The 19,046-nt window shown below is 55.7% G+C and overlaps 1 protein-coding gene across 1 annotated transcript; it reads right to left on the reverse strand.

Annotated features, from left to right (window-relative positions):
• Positions 1–2,670: 2,670 nt before the first annotated feature.
• RNASET2 (ribonuclease T2) lies at positions 2,671–15,297 on the reverse strand. Its single transcript, XM_087817747.1, has 9 exons — positions 15,154–15,297; positions 13,037–13,100; positions 12,390–12,445; positions 11,007–11,064; positions 10,619–10,689; positions 7,010–7,123; positions 5,153–5,201; positions 3,783–3,857; positions 2,671–3,045 (listed from the first exon to the last, which is right to left on the reverse strand). The coding sequence occupies exons 1-9, from the start codon at positions 15,237–15,239 to the stop codon at positions 2,863–2,865; spliced, it is 756 nt and encodes a 251-aa protein (XP_087673873.1). The 5' UTR covers positions 15,240–15,297; the 3' UTR covers positions 2,671–2,862.
• Positions 15,298–19,046: the final 3,749 nt, after the last annotated feature.

Here is a 19,046-nt window from a genome sequence, read left to right on the forward strand (position 1 = left end):
TTTTTAGGTAAAATGGCAAAGATCTCACCCTGCAGGGCTGTTGTGAGAATTAAATAACACTCGTGTCACCCTGGCCAGTTTAGCTCAGTGGTCAGAGCGTCGGCCTGCGGACTGAAGGGACCTGGGCTCGACCCCCAGCCCTGGTCAGGGTGGGTACAGGAGGCAACCCATCGGTGTGTCTCTCACATCCATGTTTCTCTCTCTCCCTCCCCCTTCCGCTCTCTGAAAAGCAATGGGAAAAATATCCTTGGGTGAAGATAAAAAAAAAAAAAATGTGAACAGGAAGAGCGATGGCAGAATTTCTGCTCCCCGGGGAAAGGGCTCGTGGGTGACAGGCTCACAGGCCTGAGCTGTTCAGGGCGGATCTGTGTGAAGTCAGAGCTGCTGCAGCCGCTCTCAGCTCACACACGTCCTGCTCCTAACCACCCGACCTGATCATCCGAGCCCGCAACGCGAATTCTGTCCCGTAGGTCTACCCAAAAAAAAAAAATTCCCATCAGAAAAATCGTATGAAGCCACAGTGTTTGTCAGTCTGCCAGGGTTCTGCTCAGTAAGGAAGCCTCAGCTACCCACCTCCACGAGGAAAGCAGCCCAGCGCACCCCACGGACAAGGCCACATCTCCCCCCAGAAGCACCGACGCCAACTTAAAATCGGGGTGATGCCCGCTAATCTCAGGCCAGACCTCGCAAGCGATGCAGCTTTCTTACTTCATCCACGTGCCCCCGCCCTCTGAGGTGGTGAATTAGCCAACGTTGCTGGATTTGGAAAAATATTTACGGCGCAACTTTCACCTGCCTTGGGGCCTGGATTAAATTCTCTGTATTCCTGGTCAAACTTCAGAAACCACCACGGAAAGAGCAGACAGACAGTTCCACAGCCGGTGAGCTTTCCCGGCCGGGCACGTGAGAAGCGGGGACCCAGCAGAGGGACAAGGCTGCCGTGAGGAGAGCGATGCACACCCAGGGTCGGGCGCTGCGGTGATGACAGGGGCCTGCGGAGGCGGCACGTGGTCCCTGTACGACGTGAGGCTCTGGCCTAAGTCAGCGACGGAAGGGAAATGGATCGAGCTAAGAAATACACTTCACGAAGGAGGGAAATAGAATGAAGAAAACTTCCAGGTGAGATTTGCGGTTTTTACCTGGATCAGGGTGGGGCCGGTGATGTCACTGGGACGGAGGTGGCAGAGGCTTCCACGGGAGGTAAAATGCACCATCTGAATGTGATAGCTGCTCATGAGCACGGTAACCGCACACACGAGGACCTTAGGCGTGACCACGTGCACGAGAGTCCCGGGTGATTGCGTGATGGGCAGCTAAACCACCTGCAACGTGAGCCCCGCCTGCTGAGGCCACAGGGCTCAGGAACACCCTGCCAACCAGGGGCTGGCGGTCTCCAAGGGCCTCACAGCGTCTGTTTTCTCACTTTAGTGCATGGTGTTCGGTTTCCCCACCTCCGTCTGGGCCCAGGTGAGGATTCCTCTTTCCCGCAAAGCTCACGGGCGAAGGGATGCGCCCTGGGAGCCCTCAGTGCCGCCCTGTGGCCCTCCTGCTGGCAGTGCCTGTCCTGCTGATGGCCCTTCTGTTCCAACCACACATCCGCCTCCCCAGATGCTCTTCTCTGCAGCCCTTCCAACCTCACAGCCAGCTCAAGGCCCTGGGGTCACTGCCCCGCATTTGCGGGAAGCACCCAGGCAGAGCCGCGGCTCAGTGAGCAGTGCTGGGAAGCTTGTGAGGATTGAACTGTCAGATGCCCACCCCCCGGGGTGCAGACTCCTTCCTGCATCTCCACTGCTCATTGCAGGGCCTTGGACGTTGGGATTCGATCAACCACATGTGTACTTACTATCTGCTGCTGTGCTCGGGGTCAAAACACAAATGCTGACAAAAAGCCACCAGCACTTACTGGACGGTGATGGCGTAATAAGTGGCTAAACTTTCTCCCACGTTCTACTCTGTCGGGTCCCCACGGCAGCTCCTAGATGACCCGGGGTTCACTCCACAGCCCATCCCTCCCACCATGACGCCTCCTGTTTAAGTCCCTCAACAAACACCCAGACTAGTATAATAAATATCTTTTAAAAATAACTGCTTATTAAGAAACTGGAAAGGTAAATTTCAGTGCACGGGTGTGTGGGGACATCGACAGACCACTGCTGTCCATGATTCTCCAGGGCTAAAAATACATGCAATTCAAATAGGAAGTTTGTTCAAATTCACTGGCTAGCCTGAAAATAGTGACGTTAAACCCCAGCCTTGAGCCAGGTATTTGCAAAACTGATTCTAAAGAAACAGCAGCAATCTTTGTGAGGTGAATCAGGAGCTGCCAGAGGACAGCGAGGTCATCGGGGACATGGACCCGTCTAGGGACACGGTTTCCACACAGCTTCAGTGCAGGAGAGAAGCTAACCCACCGGGGCTGGCCCCCAGACAGCCTATGCCCATGCCAGACGCCATGGGTGAACGTTTTATCACCTCTGGCCTCGTGGACTGAGAACTGTCAACCCTCAGGAAGGAGGTGGGGACACCCCCAGCTCCAGAGCAGGTCCCAAGGCCACCCTGCGCCCAGATAGCAGCTCACTCAGAGGGACAACAGGGAGTCCTCCCAAGTCCAAGCCATCTGCCCAGATGCTAAGGTGCCACCTTATCTTCCAAAGATGCCAAAGACATTAATAAAGGGGGAAAAAGAAAATGCACCTTTATTCCATCTGTTACAAAGTCTGCTCGCTCGCTCATAACATGGAAAGCAAAGCAGCTGGCACTGCAGGCCTGCACACACAAGGCTCCACTATGGAGTTGCCTTTTTAAAGCGATGCTTTGTGAAGTCCTCTTACTATTCAAAACAGCTGATTTCCAACTGTAGCATCATTGCCTGGTCCCGGGGGGCGGGGGGTAGAAGGCAGGGCCGTCCGCACACACCTCCAGGTTCCTGCTGGGCCATGGCATGCCCCCCAGCGCCCCAGGCTCCCCGGGCTCCGTGCAGTTCCGCAGCTGCAGGTCCTTCGTGAAGCACAGCTCGATCTGGCCGAGCATCTGTACCTCCTGGCCCTGCCCACGAGAGACAAAGACGCGTTAGAACTCGGACCTGGGATCGTCCTCACAGCTCTACGTCATGACGACTCAGAACCTGAACACAAGGCGGCTCCCAGCCTGGGACCCGGGCTCCAGGAACGAGCCCCTCCCTCCAATGCTGGTCTGGGCCAGGGACCCCAAGTCCCCACCCAGAGGCTGCTTCCTTAGAAATCCACACACAAGGCCAGAGGCAGTGTGGACACAGCGGCTCACGTGCATGTGCCCACGACACTGGGAGCAGACGGCTTCATAGAGAAACCAGCCTCCTGACCTGAAAAAAATCAAGTTGCCCTCAACTGACAGATCACAACTCGTCCATAAGATGGACAGGCAACAGCCATGAGTCACTGAGGCTCATGCTATAAACATTTCTAACCCAGAAACGTTCAACTACAGCGATGTCCTGCCCGCCGGCCCTTCCAGGACAGGTGCATTCTGGGTAGGGATAAGTCGTGAGAAAAACTCTGTCCTGGCATCGAGCCAAAGGGCAAGGTTATTTCTACACACAGCACACCCGTGGCACGTGCCATATGCACACCAGCGCATGCACAGCACGTGCCTGCACCACGTGTACCCACATGTGTACCCACACGTGCACACGTGGCTCTCACATGCAAGCAACACACTGGGAAGTCCACGTGAGCACAAAGCTGCCGGCAACGTGGAACCTGTCTCCTCAATACAGACAAGAAGGTCAGCAAACAGCACCCGACCTGCTCTGGGGGAAGACACTGGACCTTGGGGATGACTCCGTACACGCTGGCGAGGGCGTCTCTGATGTCTGAAACCTGAAACGAAATGAAGTGCATTAGAAATGACAGTCCCATAGAGAGCCCAGCACTGTCTATTCAGATGTGACACGCACAGCTGACCACAGTGACCTCGCCGAGTGCAGCCCTGGCTGGCAGACAGGACAGGTGCTGAGGATGAGCCCCGCCCCCACCCAAGGACAGGATGTGGCCTCCACCCACCAGGCCACCATCTCACACTCTTGTCCTCTGCACAGCTCCCGTCCGCACCCGGAGCCTGGGGGCGGATGCAGGAGCAGAAAAGGCCCTGATGATAAATTAGACTGACTCGTGGCCAGGACCTCCCATGTCTGCACACACTTCATGCTGGTCCTGATGCCCAATGGTGCTCACAGCATGGGGGTAGGGCTCCGAAACCCTGCTGTTACTTCTGCTTTATCATCACTGAAGCCAAGTTCAGGGCAAGGAGGTAACACAATCCCCTCACCTACGGGAACGTCAATCCAGGTGAACCCAGGGGCCCTGCAAACACTTCCTCAGGGCTTCCTAGAAGGATGGTCAGAGGGCAGCCATACTCTGTTCCTAAGGTCACGGCCCCTCTCCTCGCCCTCGGTGGGGGGAGGGACAGACGCACTGGACCAGCCGCACAGACACCATGGAGCAGGACTACGGCCCCTGGGACGCCCCACTCTACCCAGCCACGGTGCCGGGACCACAGCTACTAGTGGTGACTAAACCTCACCCACACCTGTGATGGATATAAAACTAGCTCCAAGAATGGGACATGCTTCTCTAAAGTGACAGACAGCAAACGGAGCCAGTACCGGGCCAGAGCGTGAAAACGTCAGGCTCCGTGGTCACACGGTCTCTCTGCTGGGCGGAGGCTCAGTGGTGCCACAGGGGACAGGAGGGGGTGGTGTGGCCGGGAGCCAAAGGGGCTGTGAGCCAGTAAGACCTGGTCACGTTTCAGTTTCTATGCTTTTATCATAAAAACAAAAAAAATCAGTTTCATCAAGGAAACAAAAACAAATTGTTTCTTCCCCAAACAACTGTCACAAAACCAAATGCTTTGCAAACCGCGTGTTCCCTCTGCCCCGTCCGATCCTGGAAAGCGCTCTGTGCTTCTCCTCTGCTGGTCTAAGGAGCCCTGCCCTTCATGCTCCACACCCAGGAAGCAACACTGAGACCGCGTCTGCTTAGAAACGGCAACGAGGTAGGAGGGGAGCCGGTCTGACCTTTTTAAAGCACACGTGCGGCTCACAGGCCGACACCTGAACTTGCCAGGTGGCCCGGTGAGTAGACGCACCTGCCGAGAAGCTCAAAGCAAGACTTACCTGGTAGTAATTGCCACCCGACGGCACTATCCCCAGTTTCTGGAGTACGCTAAGATTTAAAGTAAAAAAAAAAAAAAAAAAACAAAACTGTTTAATGAAGGTCCATTTCCCTTTCTTGTTTTCAAACATCACACTTCACAAAAGTTAAGATGCTCTTAAAGGTACGTGCTCTTTTCCCTGACACTGGGCGATGAGCCTGTTAACAAGGCCAGGCAGGCGGTGGCTGAGGGCGGCCTCCCCGCACCCAGGGCACGGCGGTCGGGCTCTCCTCCCGGCTCCTGGACACTGAACGGCGCCGCCTCGCCACACCTGCTCTGAAGGACAGCTCACAATCGATTTTGGATCCTAGGCTGGTCCCAGGAAACCACACTTGGCCAAATCTTTAAGTACATTTAACACCCACTGCATGGAAGCACTTCCCCAGCACGGGGCCTTAACCAGCTGGAGCGAATCCTGCCAAAGCACCACGTGGTTAACCTGCTACAGTCTGGCAGACAATAAAAAGTCTCAGGTTAATCGTACCCCCTCCCCCCAAAAAAAATCCTTGGCCCCATCAAGCTTCTCTGGGTCATCTGGGTTAGGACCACGCGGGGCGGACGCGGGAGGGGAGTCGGCCTCAGCACGGTTCCTCTTCAGCCCTGGTCTCTGACAAAGGTGCTGTGGACAAGACAGCTTCTCCCAGCTGCACTGTGGTCCCTGGGCCAGGCCTCGACTGTGAGGTGGGTGCAGCAGGCGGGAGGGGCAGGGGGAGGGCAAAGTCCTGGACGCCCCAGAAACCAATGTGCCCACGGCCACCTTGCGCTGTCCGTGTGGGACAGATGCCAGATTTCAGAGACTTTGTGCCCCAAAATGCAAAATTTCCCGAATTTATACATTTAAGTTGCAGTGATAATACTTGAAATATGTTGGATTAAACAAAATATAAAGTTAACCTGTTCTTTCTGCTCTTTTTCGTGAGGCTGATAGAAAATGAAAAATTACCCCTGCAGGTCACACCCACTCCCTCGGGCTGCACTGGGTGGGGCAGGGCCCTCCTGACCCCGGTCACCAGGAAACAAGGCAGAGAAACATCCAGGAGACGCATCAGCCCAAACTGGTGCCCACTGTTTTCCACAGAGCTCCAGTTGCTTTGTCATTAATCCCTGGCCCATCTTGTCAGTTCAAGATATTCTGCATTTTTTCAGGTTTGCTGCCTTTACAGAGTGAAGAAAAGAAAGCGCTAACTTACGGTGATTTGAGAGGCTTGCCTCTAAGCAAAAGGCAATGGTCTACAATACAGAAGGAAGTACAGGGGATTTTAAGGTTTTCCTTAATTTTAAGGCCTGAAGGGCGGGTTGGGCCCGGCCCTCGGCACGCTGCCCCGGGGAGGGCTCCTCGCTCTTGGGTACCCAAGGGCCTGGTACTTCCTGGGGCTCCCAGGACCTTGCCCGTCACCACCCCCTGCTTGTCCAGGAGCATCCCAGCAAAGAACCAAAGATCACTGCTGGTCCGTCTTTAGAGAAACTGTCTTGTGAGCTCAATATGCTTTTGTCAGAAATCACAGCTGGACAAGGCACGCCCTGGCTGGACTCCTTCTCCTCTGGCCGACACACTGTCCAACGACATCCAGAGAGGCGGCCACGACCCTGTGTCCATGCTGCGTGGCCGTGACCCAGCGCGACATGGGAAGGCCTGGAGGAGGCACGAGCGTTTCTCAGAACGATCACACTGCTGTCCACCGGGGTCCATGGCACTGGAGGGGCGGCTGCCGGGCACAGCGGCTCTGGGCACATCCCAGGGAAGGGACATCACATTTGAGAGTCAGGTGCAGAGGGGAGGCTATAGCACACAAGGAGCGGCCAGGCTGGGGGTGCCTACCTGTTGAGGGCCAGCCCCCTGTACAGGTCCAGCCCCTCGCCGAAGTACTTCCTCTGGGAGTTGAGGGCGTCCAGCTGGGCTACGCAGGTCCCGTGTTTTTCCCACTCGTGCTTCCTGGAGATTTTATAACATCTCGAGTTAGAAACCCATGAAACCAAGCCCCAGTCCACAGGCGCACACGCGTTCTCTCCCGCGCAGGGCTCTCATGTGCCGGAGGCAGGATGTTTCTTTCGCAAAGTGAAAAGGAGAGGATTATGCTGAGCAAAGTGAGCCAGTCAGAGAAAGACAAGTGTCCCATGATCTCGCTCGTACGTGGAATCTAATGAACAAAATAAACCAACAGACAAAACAGATCCAGAGACATGGAAGCAGGGAACAGACTGAGGGTCTCAGAGGGAAGGCGGGGGTGGGGGTCGGGAGAGAGAATCCAAGAACTTACATGCACATCTGCATGACACACAGAGGCCTGGGGAGGCGGTGGGGCAGGAGGAGGGGATCAGTGGGGAAAAAAGGGAGACATCTGTAATACTTCCAACAATAAAGATAAATAAATATTTAAAAATAAAATTGAAAACAGAAGCATAGCATCCCTCATTCACAACACAGGCAATGATTTAACCCGCACCCCCCACCTGGAACACGACCCAGTGAACACGGTGGCCTCCGAGTCTCCACCCTCTGCTGCAGTGACCACGCTGGGGTCAGGGCCGGGCAGGAGGAAGGGCCACGGCTGTGCCACTCGCACAGGCACCGGGCCCTGCGCCCGTGCTCAGCCAGGGTTTCCACAGAGCAGCGACTGTGAGGAAAGGCGGGGTGCCCGCTAAGAGATGCAAGGCCTGCTCCCCACTCGGCCTCTCACCGGCGGAGCTGCTACCTCCCTCCGACACAACAGCCCCACCCACTGGGCGCCCACGCACAGCACCTTGTACTCAGGAAAGCTCCTGTTATTGGTAATTCTTTAGTTTGTTGCAGATCAACATCTCACGAGGCATTTTCACTCTCTCCATTCTCACAACTCCACAATGTGAAACCAAAGCTGCTGGTTTAGCGATGGGGAGACTGAAGCCCGGAGGCGCTAGCTGGGCACCCCACTAAAGGAGCCCACGTGGTCAGGGCCCTCCGGTCGCACAGCCATCGGATCCCCCCGGCCACCTGCAGACAACGTACCCACCTTCACAGTGACGGGCAGCTGGCCGGTGCGGGTGTTAACCACCGTCAGCGTGAAAAAGAAACGGGCATCGGGTCCCTCAGCGTTACCGGCACTTAGTCCACCCTGAGGTTTTAATAGGTAACGTTTCCCGAGCTTTCACACAGCACGCACATCCCGCGCCTCAGAAACACACCTGGACGCGCTGCACTAGTTCACCCCGACGCCCCCGAGCCAGCGTAACTACCTACAAACCACGAGGAGACAACACTGGTGGGTCACGGGCCCCCTTCTTCTAGAACAGTCTCCAGAGTGAATTACTGGGTAACTTGCTACACTGTGGGGTGGAAAATGGAGACTGTCTCCACCCAGTGGAAAGTGCACCTGAACTGCAGGTGCCTTGGTTTCTGTAATAACACAAATAATAACCCCAGAACCTGCTCCCGGGGCAGTGGCAGGCTAAGGAGCTGACAGGGACAGTTCCTAGTGCAACGTAAACATTCAATGGCAACTATTACTTGTTAACTCAATAGGTGTCAGGCATAAGAATACATTAGAGTATTGAGATTAACGTAACTTGGAAACATTTAATCACAGCATTTAGAATGGGATGTTTTTCATTTAACACAAAGTTGTCAGTTACCAATCAGAAGAGACCACTGTGTGGCCCTCTCCCCGCCCCCCAGCCTCCGTGAGAGCCGGAGTCACCCTCCCGGGACTGCCTGGGCCGCCCCAGGGCTGACCACTGAGGCCCAGGGACACCTTCCACAGGAGCCTGCATGGCCAAGCTGGGCATGGCCCACTCCGGGTCTTTCCTGACATGACTCAGAAAGCAGACAGAACCCCTACTTTGCATGTGGTATGTTCTCATTTTACTAAGAGATTTCATCTTAGAGAATGACCTCGAGCACCCAGGAATCCCAAGGCTGTCTCTCCTGCATGCCTGATTCTTAGTTGGGATGATACAAAACAGTTTTCTGACGGAAGCCTCTCCCCACTGAGCTGATGGCAAAGCCGGGGGGGGGGGGGGGGCGGCAAGGACACCTCAGCATCTCCCGCAGTAAAGGCAACTGGGCAATCAGGGCCCAGGTGCGGTGATCGGGGAGACGGTGATGAGAGCGCCACATCCCCAGTCTCCACACCTGTCCTTTTGTGCCGACGGGCTCTGGAGAGCATAAATACTCGTTAGTGTATGGTATTTACCTTTGTCATTTAGAACAAAAAGGTTTTAAGTGTGCAATTTAACTGTCCAACCTGAAAAAGGTAATCACTTTGCCTTTATTGAGCACAAAACTAAGTGCCTACTTGGCCCACACTATTTTGATTAAATCTTCAAGGACTGAGCCCCCAGGAGACAGTCTTTGTATGTTTATTGATTTATTTTTAAGCCATGTGGCAAAAATCTGACTGACTCTCCGGTGAAACATTATAACAGCTGGAAATATTCCACTCTGTGTACTTAGTTACCACACCCCGAAGTGCTGTGCGAACGTTTCATCGTTTTTCCTGTTCTAGTTATTTCACTATCCATGTGAAACTATTGTCTGGAATGCTGGCTGCACAGAACCTGTCCTGGAGACCTGAACCACTCAGCGCCCAAGATTTCAACCCGCAGCCCCAGGATCCACCCTCAACCACTTCCCTGCCACGGCTCCCGAATGAAATCTCACACCGAACACCAGTGACCAGGACCACGGACACCATTTTCATTCCGTTTCATTTTCAAAAGTTTTTCTCTAACCTTAACTCTTTTCCTGAAAATTCTAAATAGACATATTTCAGGTTAAATGAACATTTTTGGACAAAATCTGATCAGTTGTAATCTGAGTTATAAATTGACATATGGGAGTGAGATGGAGAAAATATTTTTATTAACTGAAGATAATTAAAAAGAATATTAATTTTATCTTCTTCAAAAGCAATGATTTTCATGAAACCCAGCGTTTTTCTTCTCGGCTCAGCTCTTGCTAAATTGAAAGGTGTTTTAATGGGACAGCCCGAGGACTGAGCCTGCAGTGAAAACCTCCCTTTCTCTCCTCCCTAGGGCAATCCTCATCTTCTGAACTGTGTCTTCTTTTTTCTGGATATATTTCAAGACACCAGCACAACCTCTGTGAGAACTACTCTCTCACAGAGCTGATCTGGAGGGACAGCTCCTAAGATATGCAAGTTATTTAAACCTCAGTAGAGAAAAGTTTTAAAACAAAGTAATGAATGAAATACTAGATTAAAAACAGGTTTATAAAGTAAATTTCACTTGCCCTCACTTTCTATGCACTGGGGAGAGGGAGGCACCAAGAATGGCCTAACAAATGAGTTTGTTCCAGATTGGAGGTTGCTCACGCCTCTCAGCTCGGAGGAAGGGTTCTGTCATCTGTCGTCTGTGTTTCCCACAGTTCCCCTGAGCACACGCTCGAGGGGCTCTCACCGTGTCTCAGGGTTCATGATGGCTCAGAACTCACCAGAAAGAGGTGCGATTAGGAGAGGGGTGGATCACGTCGGGCCAGTACATCTTCATTTCTTGCAATAGATCCTACGTATAATAAACAGAGAATTCAGAGAAACGAGTGCAAGGAAAGAACGTACCGCTGCTCATTAATCACACTCAGGTGGGCGTGGTTATAATTCTGGGCTTATTTCGTTCCCAGGGGGTTGGGCCAAGGAGGAGAAAGTGTGTTCTTGTTGAACTTGTGGGACTGCCTTAGATACTCATTTATACCGGGTGCCAAGGGGTCGGTTCTGGTGAATGCAGTCAGGACCCTCACTTTAAAACTCGACTCTGAGGGCACGCTCGTTAAGAAAAGATGCAACCCAGGGCAGCACCCTGCAGTAGCACCAGAATCAAAATACCTTAATCTCCTCGGGATGAAAGGGCCACGATCGATTACATTGTTCTGCTTTGTCAGCCCTCGAATAAGAAAATTAAAAGAGATGTTAGTGTTGGTTGGGATGGGTTCCCAAGGACACGAGAAAACACGTGGTCTGCAGAGGACCAAGGGGTTCCACGTGGGAATGCCGCAGGCCGGGCGGTCATTTAACAGAGGGGCTCAGGGACGGTACAGCCATTGGGTCGTTTAACAGAGAGGCTCGGTTCCACACAGCTGTCCCAGCCCCAGTTTCAGAGGAAAGAGGTTGTGGGGAAAGGCCCAGGCCTGATGAAACAGCAGAGGAAGCCTAACAGAGGCCCAGCAGGGGACGCTCCCAGTCAGGTCCCCAGGGTCTCCAGCTGGGCCCCAGGGATCCGCCCTCTGCAAACCCCACTCCACGACCACAGGCGAGGCCAGCAGGCCTATTCCTTTAAGTGGAGATGGGGAGCAGGAGACAATGTACCTATGGGCTCAGTGCCTGGTAATGAGCTGAGATGATCTTTTACAACACCAAGCCCCGTCGCCCTCCCTCCGTCTGCAGGGAATTCTGTCCTCACATGTCATCTCAGTCCACGAGGCCACCAAAATCTACTCTCTAGACCCCCGTCGTGTTTCCAGCCTCAACAACTATTCCTGACCTGAAACCAGCGCCACCTGCCACGGGGACGGGGGCTTCACCATGCCCTGTCTTCCCTGCTCACAGGTGAGGTGGCAGAGGCAGCGGAAAGCCAGGGTCCCAGCACTAAAGCACCCAGGTCCCCGACAAGCCTGGGGGCAGGTGGACTAGAGGCCAGGTCCCCAGGCCCCGGTTTAATCTGCTTTCTGCTGACCCCTGCTCCTGAGGAACACCGGTGCCAGCTAAAACCGGGAGGGCCCTCCTCTCATCTGAGCACCAGGAGAAGACAGATCAGTTCACAGGGCCAATTAATGTGTGCAACGTAGCACCACGAATACACACACAGGTAGCAAAAGATAAACTCAACAAAATGCGGGCAAAACCAGAAAATCTGGGTGTCTGTGACGTGTCTATAACACAGATTAGATAGTCTATTTATACTACTTATTGCCCCCAAAGAAATGAGAAAATTAAAACTTAGTCATCCTAAAATACACCCAGAATCCTTAAATGCATATGTAGACTAGACTGTTAACATTCTATCAAAACGGAATTCAACAACAGAACTACGGTTGTTAGAAACATTACAGATACTTTTAAATGCGGACCTTGTCTATTGAATAAAACTGTAGGGTCTATCAGAATAAACTCCTAACAAAACCTCAAGTGTGACTGTTAGGACCAGGCTCCAGCTGGGGTCTCGATGAGCCAGCTGCCTGGACTGCCTGGGTTTCTCTGCAGAGTACTTGCCATAATCCGTGGATTGTCCAGTAATCCGGGGGCTCTCTACAGTCATTTTCAACTTCCTGGGAAATAAGACACACAGAAAATAACTGGTTCACTGCTTATTTACATACATGTAGCAGCCTTCCTCTCTGACACCCATCAATGACAGGACTCACACAAAATAAGTTCTGTGTTAATTTGCAATAAATTCACTCCAGCAATATATTTGTGAGGAAACTCCAGGGGGCTGGATGTAGTATTAGCAATGAGTGGACCAATCCTCAATCTAAATGACAGAATTAAAAACCCATTTTTGCTCTTTGTGTGCTCAAAAATTAAGTCGACCTGATGGAAACACTCCTTTTTGTTTATGAACAATTTTCCTATCATATAACCGATGATACCCCACTAGCCTCACGTTTGTTCAGGTACCAAGTCCAAATACATCAGTGAAATAGGAACAAATTTCTGGAGTTCTGAGCCAGCCAGGCTGTGGTGCAGTGTGACGCCCCTGGGAGCCTGTCACGGGGCCTCCTGGGGGAAGTGTCCTGCAGGGAAGGCCCAGCTCTGCGAGCAGCGGCCCGAGGCCCCAGGGAGGAAACATCGCACAGAGCACCCTGTCTCAGGGCTTCCCTGGATCGGGGGGCGACGGAGGCAGAGCGAACACTCACCTTGCACACGGTTGCCGGCCAGTGGTGGACCATAATCAGCTTCTTCCACTCGTGGTTGTCACGGCTGAAAGGCAAAGTTATAGAAACATGAGTCCACCTGCCCGTCCATCCATTCGTGCCCTCATTCATTCAGGAAACAGGGAGTGCCCCCTGCAGGCCAGGCTCTTCCGTGGAACAAGGACACTGTCCTGAGTGAGGGACAGTCCCTGGGCACTTTGTGGGATGGGGGTGCTGCCCTGAGCAAGGGAGGAGCCCCCACCCTCCTGAGACACACATGCTGTGAGGGAGACAACGGCCTAGTAAGTAAAGCACATTTCAGTGTCACGTGGAAAAAAACGGTAAAGAATATAACTAAGGGAGCGATGGCACGGCAGGGCGGGGGGTGGGGGGGTGCTGAAGTTTAGGTCAGGAGCCAGAAGGCCTGAGGGAAGCGGAGACCTGGAGGAGGGAACGGCCACAAAATGCCTTTGTCCTAAGGATGCTCCCGAGTTAGAAGCAGACCTGTCACCCCTTCATCCCACTGGTGAAACCCAGAGGCCCTGAAAACTCGTTCATTTGGCACCAAAAGGACCCGAGTAGCCCAGGGTGCCTCTGACCCCGCCCCACTCAGGGAGAAGCTGCACTTGCTCCCTGCAGACGGGTCACGTTTGAGCAGAGGGTGCCCTTCACACCCTGGGTGCCTGCTGCACACTGAGACTACCCCGTAAGGGACCGGAGCTGTCACAGCGGGGATCTCAGCAGGAAACTCAACCCTGTTTGCCAGGCTCAGCAGACAGACAGGCAGGCGGGCCGTCTGCAAAATTACTCAGGCTGCAGATGAAGGGTGAAGACCGGGTGGGGGTGGGGGCCTCCGCACAAGGCTCACAGGGAAACAGAACTGAGGCCCCCCACAGTCGCTTTCGGGAGTAGGGAGCACTCAGAGTAACTACAGAACTCACGAGGTTATGAAACCTTAGTTTTAAGTCCAAAATAGTAAGGCAAGAGATCCGTATAAAAGGAAAAAACAGAGGAACAGCAGCGTGAGAATTAGAGCTGGGAGGCCTGTTAGAAGCTTCCTTTCCCTGGATGCAAAAACCTCTCTTCACACAAGGGGGGACTGAGGCTGCAGGTTAGGCCACGGCCAGGGGACCAGGCCAATACAACTCTGAAGCCTCCGCGCGTCTGTAACAATCTCCCCGCGCAATCCAGAGGCCTCCTCGAGGCAACGGAGCAGCTGCAGGGCCCCGGCTGGGCACAGGGAGAGGCCAGTCACTGCCTTCTCAGCCGGACTCGCCCGGGACCGGGCAACATGCCCGCTGACCTGCCAGCCCTAAAAGGGTCTGGGTCACCAGCCATGCCTCAGGCAGGGTAGCTGACCAGGTGGAGCAGGTGCGTGGCCTGGGGAGGGGGGCACACACTCCCGCCTCCGTCTTTAGCTGACACTGGCGGGTGACGCTTGGCCAGGCAGTGCCTTACTCAGGTCCCACTCCGTAGCTGACTTCTCCCGGCACCGGCTGTGCTGTATTTCTGCTTCACAGGGGAGCAGACTGCTGCGCCCAGAGTCCACAGGTCACCCTCACCCAGAAGCACAGCACTACCCCTCCAGTGACCCCTTAACCTGATGGCAAAACCGGGGGCTGGGGCTCTTCAGAAAACACACTTCCTGGGGAAACCGATACACGATGTTACCTTTTGAAGTATACGATAAAACAGCAGCGGTTTGATTAAAACTTTCATTAAAAAGTTACAACCCACCTTTCCCCACACCCGCTGCACAAGCATGAAATCCTTCTGTTAGTGCGATCATTGCCCAAATAAAAAATAAAAAAAAGGGAAAAACCCAAGCCTGGTATTCAAATGTTGGTTCCCCGTCCAGTCAAGTGGGGATCCGCTGGAGCACAGCCCGGTTACCCCCCTCCTCAGCGGCACGGGGAGCTTGAGGGGGGCAGGGCTGGGGGAACCGAAAAGGGGGAACCAGCACCGTCCCCAGCGCGGCGCTGAGTCTCAGCCACAGCCGCGCCGCAGCCTCCCACCGGGCGCGGCCCCCCGAGGCTGGGACCCTCCGCAGTCCCGCCGCCCGCCCGGGAACCCGGGAGTCGGCTCCGCGCGTGGGGCCGCGCGCCCAGGTGCGCACCCACCTGGTCGGGAGCCCGCGCGCGCAGCACAGGTGGCCGAGGGCCAGGCAGACGCCCAGGAGCGCGTGGCGAGGGGCCGCGGGCGTCATCGCGCCCGAGCCGCCGACGGGCCCGAAGGCTCGGCTTCCGAGGCCCGCGGGCCACTCGCTGTCCAGGCCGGGCCCTGCGCGTCCCTGAAAACGGACACATTTCCTTAAGCGCGTGTCGGCCGGGCCGGCGGGCACCCGCAGCTCCGCCCACGGGGGGTCCCGGCCACCAGGCACCGGATCCGCGTCCCGAGCGGACCGCAAGCCCCGGCCCGCCGCCCGCCGCCCCGCCGGGGCCTCCAGACGCACCCGCGTCCCCGCCGAGCCGCGCCGCCGCCCCGAGTGGCACCCCCGCCGCTGCCCGGCCCGAGCCTTTCCACCGCCCCGCCCCGGCCCCGACACGCCCCGGACCCGCCCCACCGGGACGCGCCCCCGACGCCCGACGTCAGCGCGCGGCCCGCAGGCCCGCCCAGGGCGCCCGGCCCGCCCCGTCTGCAGGACACGCCCCGGCCCCGGGCGGCCCTTCCCGCTGGCCCGGGACAGGCTCTGCTTCCAGCCCGGCGGCTCCGCTCGCCTCCCGCCCGTGGGGCCTGTTTTAGAGCCTCGGTCCCGGCCCCTCCGCGCTGCGCCGCGCGGCCCGGGCGGTCTCCCAGGGCCAGGCTGTTCCCTCCAAGGCGTCGCGCCCCCTGCCTCGGGGCCTCCCAGAGCCCAACCGACCAGGGACCTCCAACCAGGTCCTGTCCGCTCGGGTCCAGCCTACACTGACCCCGCCTAACGCCGCGCGCTGTGCTCCAGGCACAGGGTCCCCACTGCGCGGGGCGCTTCAGGACACTGGAGAGCCCGACGGAGGCCGGACCTCGCCCACCCCTCCCCGCCCCAGGGCCTCAGCCTTGAGGACAGCGGGGAAGCAAGCCTGCGACCGCACGCCGGCCACCAGCCCCCAACCAATGAGCCTAAGACCCCGAGACGGGCGACCCGTCCAAGCTGGGTGGAGGGAGGCGCCGCCACCCGCTGCCCAGGCCTCGCCGGCCGCGCGCGCCCCTCCTCCGGGGCCTCAGTACTGCCGCCTGACCAGCCGCACGCCCCACGCCGCAGCCCGCGGGTGGCTCTGAACCGAGAGGTCACCTGGTCGGGCCTCTCCCTGGACGGATGCCCAGCGTCTCGCCGGCCGCCTCCGGACGAGCCCGGAGACTCTCGGGCGCGCACCGCCCCAGGGCTGGCCCCGCACGCGGCCCTGCTCAGGCCCTCGGCCATTTCCCTGCTGAGAAGCGGGCCCTTTAGCTCGCTCCTCCCAGCGCCCAGGCGCGCCCCGCGGTCCTGTCCCCTTCTCGCTCTTTTTTTAGGGTAAAAAATACCCATTTCGTGAAACAGAACTACCTCCCTAACCCCGGCTCTCCCGCCAACCGCGGTCCATGAGGTCAAAGGCCTCCTCCTCCAGGAGGCCTTCCCTGACCACCGCCAAGTAAGAAACAGACCCCGGCTCCGCGAGGAGAGGCTTTGGCAGGAGGGCCTCGGAGCGAGACGCGCGGGCTCCCGAGGGCGAGGAAAGGTCCCTGCGTGGAGGGAAGTCAGCAGTCAGCGGACCGCGTGGGGAGATGGGCGCGGCGCTCAGGGGTGGTCCCCCCAGGCCAGGCTGAGCATCTGGCCGGCCAATCAGAGCGGAGAATGTGTGAAGCCGACCAATCAGGAGATGCTATTTTGACCCATCAGCCTGTGCCCATTTGGATCCCTCGTTTGCACAGAAAGGAACCAACCAGGAGCCAGGGAGGGAACTCTAAAAAGCAGCGGCCGCGTGGTCTCCACTAAGGCCCCTCGGTGCCCAGCGGGGCCTGCGGGTTCCTGGTCTGCAGACGCTCACCTGAGGGAGGCCCCTGCGCTTCCCGCCCGCCCCCGGGCTGAGGGTTTGTTCACCTTAGACGGCTGGTGACAAACCTTTGCTGGCCGCTCTGCACCCGCCGGAGGTCCCTGCTTCTCCATGTTCACTGCTTTCCACGCGCCCCCCAGGAGGCGCACTGACCCTGAGGCTGGTGGGAACTTGACCTGCGCTCGGGTGGACCCGGCGCCTCGATCTGCATTCCTGACCTTGCATTCCAGCTCTAGGACAGGGGCCTTCAGGTCGTATGCTTTCACCCCCCAACCTGGATGTGGCCCTGGGTGGTCATCTTTTTCAGTGCTGTCCACCTAGCAAGATGCTAAACAGCCCCATGCAGAGTGAGTGTTGAATAAACATTCATGCAACATGCAAGAGAGAGGAAGGGAGGAGGGACAGGGACAGCTGGGGCAGAGGCTGCAGCTCTGGAATGAAGGCCCTGGAAGCTGGCCAGCTGTCCCAGAGAAGAGTGGAGATGGCTCCACCCTGCAGGAGGCAGAGAAGCCCCAGGTCATTTTATTGGCTCCCACGGCAGAAGTCCTCGTCACTCTGGACAGAAGGAACAGAAATGACACCCTCTACTCAAATGGTCCAGCAGCGGCACAAACCACACGTGGCTCTGAATACGTGGGGCTGATGTCTGGTCTCCACTTGAATTATTTTGGCCAAAACAAGTCATGTCATGCCTGGCATCCCTGGAGTAGAAAAATCTCCTACAAGGAAGGGCACTGCAGTCACAGGGCAAACGGGAACATGTGGGGAAGGACAGCGAATACCTGGGAAGAGTAACGGCCCACCATAAATGAGGCTGAAATGGGACCTTGGAAATGAAGCGGAGGGTTGATGCGGGCAGCGTGGGTGTTGTGGGGGGAGCCCTGTGCTTTCCCGGGGCAGGGGAGAGGGTGCAGAGTAACGGGACCCTCAGGGAAGCACCGCCTCCCTGCCAAGCTGTGCATGGGTGAGCAGGGTACAGGGAATTCATCAGACGCAAACTAATAAACAGCTGTCAGCTGAGGGCACCAAACGCCACAGTGCAAAGTTGTAAAGCATTTTGCTCCTTAATGTCTGTATTTGTCCTTGAGGAGAGACTTCCAGGCCCCTGGAAGTCAGGGTCAGGACCAGTGAGAACCAAGGCAGGATGCCTGTTAGTTGGGTTCAAGGCTCATAGTCACTGGGTGTCTCCAAACATGCAGCGTCACCCTGGCCAGACGGGCTCCGGGGTCAAGGGCTAGAGATCAAGCCTGCAACCTAGGGACGTGCCCTTGACCAGAATTGAACCTGGGACCCTTCAGTCCGAGGGCCGACACTCTAACCACTGAGCCAAACTGGCCAGGGCTGATGACAAATTTTAGGCTCAAGACCAAGGAATCATCACACTTTTACCTAAAAAGTCTATTATTTATACTATTTCTGACTCTTATCATAAAAGGCTTCGAAAAAGGAAAAGAAAAAACTGAGCTCACTCTCACACACATGCACACACGTGCACACACTACACTCCCACATGCACATGTGTGCACCCCATTCACACATGCACACCCGCACATGCATGCTCCCACATGCACACACATGCACGCGCATGCACACGTGTGCACCCCACATGCACACACACACACATGCACACAAGCACACCCCCACTCACACATGCACATACTCCCACACACTCCCACGTGCACACACGTGCACACACTCCCACACACACTAGTATGCACTCCTTCATGATATTACAAAAGACTGTTTACTTGGATAGTTTTCAAAATTTATCTTAAAAAACAAGTAGACTTCTGCGGTTTTATTACATAACTGAGCTGCATTCTCTGGAGAAGCGCTCTGCATTACCCATATCGGTTGAATATCACAGGTAACGTGTAGACAGTTTATAAATATTCAGTCTTTTAAAAAACTTTGTATATGTTCACATTTATTCCACACTCCATTTCAAAAGTATATGAGCTACCTTAAAATGTATAAACAAGAGATTGTGAATAAGTTTACAAAAT

The sequence above is a fragment of the Miniopterus natalensis genome, chromosome 5 (genome assembly GCF_054644295.1).
Source record: "Miniopterus natalensis isolate mMinNat1 chromosome 5, mMinNat1.hap1, whole genome shotgun sequence".
Classification (NCBI taxonomy): domain Eukaryota; kingdom Metazoa; phylum Chordata; class Mammalia; order Chiroptera; family Miniopteridae; genus Miniopterus; species Miniopterus natalensis.